General features: G+C 43.7%; 1 protein-coding gene across 12 annotated transcripts in view; it reads left to right on the top strand.

The window, feature by feature from the left end:
• The first annotated feature begins 469 nt into the window (after nt 1–469).
• Nucleotides 470–7,760, top strand: part of erc2 (ELKS/RAB6-interacting/CAST family member 2) — a 61,654-nt gene continuing 54,363 nt past the window's right edge. For 9 of the 12 annotated variants that reach the window (XR_014119365.1, XR_014119363.1, XR_014119368.1 and 6 more), the window contains exons 1-3: nt 470–590; nt 811–950; nt 5,538–6,282. Coding sequence is in view for 1 of the 12 variants with exons in the window: in XM_081705366.1 (XP_081561492.1) it covers nt 5,632–6,282 (651 nt within the window). In the remaining 11 variants the exon portion in view is untranslated. Of the gene's footprint in view, nt 591–810; nt 951–3,726; nt 3,919–5,111; nt 5,216–5,537; nt 6,283–6,332 lie in introns of those variants that run through there. The other 3 variants (XR_014119359.1, XR_014119360.1, XR_014119369.1) reach the window with 3 other exon arrangements.

Genomic DNA, 7,760 nt, shown 5'->3' with positions numbered 1-7,760 from the left:
GGGGGGTATGTTGCATTGACATTATTTTCATGTCTCATTCTATCATCTATTATAATACAGCAAAGTGCAAACCTGTCTTCAGATCAGGTAGCCTTCACCGTTTTTTTTTTTTTTTTTTTGTATTAACTGTTAAGGGAGAAAGGCAACAATACGATTGTCAGGTCAGACACTTCTGTCAGCACTGCTTTATACTCTGATCTGAGCACAGCTATTTACATTGACAAGTCGAGCATTTAGCAGGTGCCCTTGTCCAGAGCAACATATACTCATGGTACCATAAATAGATTAGTGTCAAGACAAGAATACTGTCAAACTTAGTCTGGCTAAACTAGGATAAAATGCTGTGGGTTTTTTTTTTTTGTGTGTGTGTGTGTGTGTGTGTGTGTGTGTGTAAGAACGCGCGCGCGCACATTTAGGTGGGGTGAATTTAAGAGGCGGCGAATCTCCAGTCGTCAGCCAGTGTCTCAGCTGTACAGTCAGGAACAGTTCATTCCAGCACCTGGATGCGAGCACAGAGTCCTTATGCTTACTTTCTATGTGTCCTGGGGGAAGCGTGGTGCTGCAGAACGGTGTTCGATCAGTGGTTTTAGGTACGTGCGTTTAGGTCCAGTTTTGGCTTTGTAAATTTCAAAGAACTGCTTTGGAAACTGCAAACAGTCTACAGGTATACAAAACATGAGTATTTTAATTACTTTGGTGGACAATTTACAGCTGTGCGTAGTCCACAGGTAACAACCCTTGACGTGATCTATAACTTGTAGAAATGCTTCTGCCTTTTCTGGGCTCTGGCCCTTTAACTGTCTTCCCCAGAAAATCCCCATACGACTACGGCCTTGGAGCGCGCGTCCGCGGCCCAATGACAGCGCGTAATGCTGCGAGACCGGAGTGAATCAAGGGGACTTGGTGCTCGCGGAGCGCGCGGTGATGGAGGAAAGCCGTCGTGAAAACAGGTATGTCACTGCACTATCGACGTTAAATGTTGCCATGTAGCGCGATCAGACACCAAAGTGCAATTGGACCGAACGGGTGAAGGTAGTCACGAAACGAGAAGAAAAATACTAGTGCAGCGTGGAACTGCATAGCGAGGGAATATAAGATGTTCAATGTTCATTGTCCGCGTGATTTTACATAAATCTCTTTGAGATACACGCTGTATGAAGATATTTGGATTAAATATTTTGCGTATCCCTCCGTTTGCATGTTAAATGAATGGGGTGTATGAGAAATCAATTGTGATGTGTGAAATATTCCTGTAGTCTAAATCAGTCGTGAAACATAGAATGCTTGTTTGAATCCGGCTGTATCAGGATAGCCCTCGTGTGATTTTATTCTGTGAATTAAATTATTAGTCCAAACACGGGTTGCAGGATACAGGCTACATCAGAGCAATTGTTTGCAGTTGTTCCACTGTGTTCGTAATAGTGAATTGCATAAGGTCATTATTTTTGTCGGAACATATTTTACATGAACCCTCCAAATAAAATCCTAAAGATGATAAAGGATTGTCTAAAATTCTTCCCTACAATATAGCGGCATGTGCACTCGGTCGACCTTTAGCGAAAGTGTGATGATTGACGTTTCTTAAATCCATTCAGTTAAGCAGGACGTATACACACGCGTGCGGTACTTTATAGTTGGGGGAGGGCTTTGTGTGATTTTCGTGAGGAATCTTTAAATTAACTGACAAGGGTTTTATTGGCGTCGGCTACGTACTGATGCTACGCAGGAGGGGATTCCTTGATAAAATGTTACCCAACGCTTGCCGATAATACAAACCCGCAGACAACGCCTATACTCATATTGCCTAATGATGCGGATGGCTAAAGTGTCTTCTGACCGATTATATTGGCAATAAACAACCCTACGTTTTGTGTGTGTATATATATATATATATATATATATATATATATATATATATATATATAAACAACCCTATATTATATATATAAACAACCCTACATTTTATATATATATATATATATATATATATATATATATATATATATATATATATATATATATATATATATATATATATATATATATATATATAAATGTTGGAACCTATAGTTCAAAGCCTACAAGTATACCACACCATATGAATTTAATTGAATTTAAATGTTAACCTAAGAATTTGTTTAGGTATTTGGTGGAACTGACCTGTAGCTCAGGTAGGGCTCACTCAGACTTTCTCTCTTTAGTACGATGCAGTGTTACTGAGCCTCATGAATTGTAGATAATTTGCCACCTTTGCTTGGGTATACACAGCTGGGTATGACCACTGCGAATTTTAACGCCAAAGTGGCCATGAGGTAATGAGAAAAGAGAGGGAGTATGAGAGGATGAGAGATGGAGAGAGGGGACAAAAGAGGACATGAGGGACTTAGAAACGATAGCTGTTGAAAAAAAAGATGGAGGGAGAGCGAGCAGAGAGACAGAGCGTGAGCGCTCAATGGAAGAGAGATGGAGACAGACGCAGTGGATCACGACCGTCTCCTGGTGCATGATGGAGCTGATTGAGCAGGTATAGGAAGATTTTAGCAATTCTAAGATCATGGCTTTGATTCCTAAGGATATAAGTGTGTAAGCTATAATATGTTTTAAGAGTGTCCACCAAAGGCTGCGAGTGTTCTCACTCATTCTAACAGTGCTGGAGTCCCAATAGACACATGCTGAGAAAGGGGGGAAATTCCCTCTGCTTGAGATTACAGTGTCTGAGACAAAGCTAGCGTGCAGTGCTGGGAGGCTCTCTTTCATTCAGATAGTGGCCGACTGCTTTAAAATGGTAGGGGTTTGCTAACAGGTGCTTCTCGGATTGGATTTGGGATGTAGTTGTGCCCCCAGTAACCCAGCAGTTATGATTTACACAGATTGGCCACCTGGTTGTATGCAGAAAACAGTACATCTTGCCTTGTCTTGTTCCTGCTGCTGTTTGGTTAGGAAGAAAATTATGTTAAAGGCAGCTGAAAATGAACTTGGACATCTTATTTCGGGCCTGTGAAGTCCCACAATCCATATGTACGTTGCAATTATTTATTTATTTGTTTGTTTGTTTATGGCTCCTCATCATTTTTCTGAATCATCTGGAAACAAGACTAATTAATTAAAAAAATTGCATCTAACAAATGCAGTGGCACTGGCAACTTCTTGTCAATTAACATTTGTCCAGTCAGATTTACTGCTGCATTTCCACAATGTAGGTGCAATGGGTCCTGATGCTGTAGTAGAAATGAAGAGGGGGGTAGCGATTTCATAGGCAGCTCAGTGCAATGACCATACAGGCCATTGTGTTCATCTAACAGCCAGAGACAGGAAGAGAGAGTGTTAGTTTGGACAGGCCTTGGGTCACTGAGGCTCATACACATGCATGAATGGACGCATGAGCACACCCACACACTCACACATCCCCACACAGGAGGGGCAGGAAGTGTTCGCTCTGTAGGTCAGGCACACATATGCACACATAGACACATGGCCATTTACTGTCCACTCACAGTACGCAAACTCACGCACACACACCTACACACACACAGAGCACAGGCTGTGTGCTGTTGGATGTCTGTGTAGCCTGATGACATGACACAGCCATCTGCAGCTCTGCAGCATAAACACACATTTCTTTCTTTTAAAAAGTCATGCTTGCACATGCAAATGTACATACAGGGACAGAGTGCTTGGTCACAGGAGTGAAAACAGGTGCACTTTTCTTCATCTGCTCGGTTGCAGTTGCCATGGAAACTTGCACCAAGACGACGATGGCAACGGCGTTATCATCAGTGCTGCCAGTGAGCGGTCCACGCCTCCGAGATTAGCTGCTGAGAGTGTCGAGAGTTTGCCTTTAGAGGAGCTGCTCAGACGTACCTGCCTTTTCCCAGACTGAACAACTGACTAAAAGGTTTTTAGATCAAGAGTGTGAAGGTGAATACATCTGGTTTATATGAATGAGTATCTTAATGTTGAGTCTGGCACACATGTAAACATTTGTGCAGCCCTTTATTGTATGAGGCGTGAGGTTGATATGGTATTGTGCTCCTGTAGCTCAACAGGTACATTAAAGTATCAAGGTCCTGGGTTCAATTTCTAGGAAACATTCTTTTTTTTTTTTTTTTTTTTTTTTTTTTTTTTTTTTTAAACTGATAAATATGCTAAGTCAGATCTATCTATCTATCTATCTATCTATCTATCTATCTATCTATCTATCTATCTATATATAGGTGTGGGCAGCTATTGAAGTAATTGGTCAAAAACATTATAAAAACAAAACTATAATATATAACATTGTAATAGAAAAATAATATTAATACTCTCGCAAACATACTGATTTCCAAAATGCCATATTTTAAATTAGTTTTAAAATACATAGTTTACTTAGTTTTATTGGCCCATATGGTTTTGAGCATGACCAAAGCTCTTTGAGGTGTTTCTGAAGGAGTCAGTTGGTATAGCCCCTTCAGTGTTGTGACCCTTCACTCCAACTTGCATGGGTGCAGTGGCCTGCTGAGGGCTGGCTGGCCATCAACACACACGTGAACTTTGATGTGGCTGGAGTATAGCACAACCACAGGTGTATTTTATCTCTACACTCACTGGATCTTCTGTATTCTTGCGTGTACCTGTGTGTTTGTGTGTGTGCATGTGTGAGAGTGGGTTCTTGATCCTGAGAGGTTCAGAAGTGACAGGTAAGCACTTGAGGGATGCCAGGTATTTTCTGTGTGGGTGTCTGTGTTTTGTTGTGTTGTGGTGTGTGTGTGTGTGTGTGTGTGTGTGTGTGTGTGTGTGTGTGTGTGTGTGTGTGTGTGTGTGTGTGTGTGTGAAAGAGAGATTCTGTGCCAAAGCTCACTGCGCTTGGAGTTTATGACTCATTCTTTTTGGCATGAACTGCAGCAATACCCTTTCACAAAGGATAAACTAAGTGTATGGGTGTGTGTGGGTGTGTCTGCATATGTGTGCATGTGCATGTGTGGGTGTGTCTGCATATGCGTGCATGTGTGTGTGTGTGTGTGTGTCTGTGTGTGCATGTGTATATGAGTGCTCATTCCCATTTGGGTGTGGTTATCCACATGTTACTCTCCAATGGTTGGATTTGTTACACAGTTGGTCTGTGTCTTTAGGATCTCACTGAGTGGGGTGTGTGTAGAGTCTTCAGGAGCAGCGTAGTACAATACAACAAGCAGCATACCAACAGTCTTTTTATCAGCATTCCTCTAATAGCACTGTATGTAGAATTTGAACATTTAAACACATATTCTCTTCTCTTCTCGTCTCTTCTCTTCTCGTCTCTTCTCTTCTCATCTCTTCTCGTCTCATCTCTTCTCTTCTCTTCTCTTCTCTTCTCTTCTCGTCTCGTCTCTTCTCTTCTCTTCTCTTCTCTTCTCTTCTCTTCTCTTCTCTTCTCTTCTCTTCTCTTCTCTTCTCGTCTCGTCTCTTCTCTTGATTTCTAATGCTGCAGAATATCTGCATTAAAAAGCTTGGTTCTCTATGAATAAAACTAACCATCCCTACTCTGTCTCCTTCTCTCCCCCACTTCCTTAACACAGGATGCACTAAAATACCCTACCAGTCACTGAGGGGTGGAGACTCTTATCATCGAGACACGCCCCCTTCCCATCCACTTTTTCTGCGGTCACAGAGATGTACGGGGGTGCTCGGGGTGTGAGCCACGTCGAGGGCAGCCCGGCGCGCTCCCCACGCCTGCCCCGATCACCCCGTCTGGGCCACCGCCGGGCGGCAAGCAATAGTTCGGGCGGCAAGACCCTCTCCATGGAGAACATCCAGTCACTGAATGCTGCCTATGCCACCTCCGGCCCCATGTACCTGAGCGACCACGAGGCCGTCGGCTCCGCCTCCACCTACCCCAAGGGCACCATGACGCTGGGCCGGGCCACCAGCCGTGCCATGTATGGCGGCAGGGTCACTGCCATGGGCAGCAGCCCCAATATCGCATCCGTGGGCCTGCCACACGCTGACCTGCTCTCGTACGGGGAGTTAGGCTCTCTGGGCATGCTACAGCACCACCAGCAGGGGGCACTGCTGCGCCAGGCCATGAGGGGCCAGGGCGGCGAACTGCTGGAGCTGCAGGCTCAGGTCAGGGACATGCAACGCGAGAACGACCTCCTGCGGCGTGAGCTGGACCTGAAGGAGAGCAAGCTGGGCTCCTCCACCAACAGCATCAAGAGCTTCTGGAGCCCAGAGCTGAAGAAGGAGCGAGTGATGAGGAAAGAAGAGGCGGCACGCACTTCCATCCTGAAAGAGCAGATGAGGCTGACTCACGAGGAGAATCAGGTCAGGAATAGCGATTTTGGTGTTCACACTGAGAGGGCGTTACTGGTCTGGATGGCAGTTAATGGGTTAACCTCTAAAACAAGAATTCGGTTTACAGTGTGCAGTGCAGTGGATGGTGTATTGGTGTTTCTTGTTTGCTGATTCATGATCTTTACACATCCAATTTCAGCTGCCACAGATATATTGTGAACTGGTTCCACTCTTCATCTCTTCTTAAACACTCTTCTTCTTAAACATCATTACACTGACCCACATGCATATGCATCAGTACTATCTTTATGAGAGTTTTCTATTTAACTTATGTATTACTGTAAGGAAAACATTTAGTATTTAAAATTAAATCTGAAAGTATTTTTTAATCAAAGGGACCAGGAAAAAAGTTCCCACAACTTTAGAATTTGCTTTCCTGTTAGTGGGGAAATTGATTCCTCATAAAGATACAAAACAAGCACTCACACTCAGTCCGGACTACTTTGCTTTGTCTATTTGGGAGGTGGAAACCTTTTTGGAAAGAGGCATTTAAACTTGAGCATATACATTTTCCCCCAGCATGTATGTTATAAAACATACAGTAACAGACTCACACACTGCAGATACATTACACACACATGCGAGAACAGGCTGTTAATGAGTTACATTTCTCTTGTGGACTCTGTTGTCTCTGTTGTCCAGCCCAGCGAAATGAATGGCTATAAATAGTCTTCCCTGATCAAAAGTGCCCCGCCTCCTCAGATATTTGAGTCTGTCTTGTGATGTTATTTTTGGCATTAGATGACATTATTCTTTTTGAATGAAATTAAAAATTTAGGCAGTAGGATGATGTATAAGGCCGTAAGGCACTCTCCCTCTCTCTCTCTCTTTCTCTCTCCCTCTCTCTCTTTCTCTCTCCCCCTCCCCCCCTCTCCCTCCCTCTCTCTCTCTCTCTCTCTCTCTCCCTCTCTCTCTCTTTCTTTCTCTTTTCTCTTTCTCTGTCTGTTTCTCCTTTTCTCCTCCTTTTTCTTCTTCTCTCTGATTGGAGCAGTGATTTCAGTAAATCACTCTCAGGTAGCAGGCTGCCTGTATATATCTGTGTGTGTGTGTTTGTGTGTGTCCATGGGATGTGGGGAGAAATGGGATAGATGACGACTGGAAATGGGTGAAATGTCAAGGACACGCTGCATCCCATGAAGACTGTCTTGGAAGTCTGTCTCTAGCTCTTATTTCCTCCGTTTCCCTGGCTCTCTCTCATTCTCACTCCCTCCTCCATCCTCATCCTGTCCTGCTCTCTGTCCCCGTACCTATCTTTTCATTTTTCCTCCTTTCATCTCCATCTCCCTCCACTTTGTGCTTTGTCATTCTCTCATTTTCTCTCCCTTTCAATTTTGGATCTCCTTTTTTTCATCGTTTTCTGGTCTCTCTCTGCCTGTGCTCTTTGTGCTTCATCTCTCTCTGTCTCTCTCTCTTTCTCTCTCACTCACTCTCCCCATCGAGCACCATAT

Source organism: Electrophorus electricus, chromosome 22, assembly GCF_041902795.1.
Source record: "Electrophorus electricus isolate QZ-2024a chromosome 22, ASM4190279v1, whole genome shotgun sequence".
Taxonomy (NCBI): domain Eukaryota; kingdom Metazoa; phylum Chordata; class Actinopteri; order Gymnotiformes; family Gymnotidae; genus Electrophorus; species Electrophorus electricus.
Note: the sequence above shows the minus strand (reverse complement) of the source record. Positions and strands in the feature narration are given on the sequence as shown.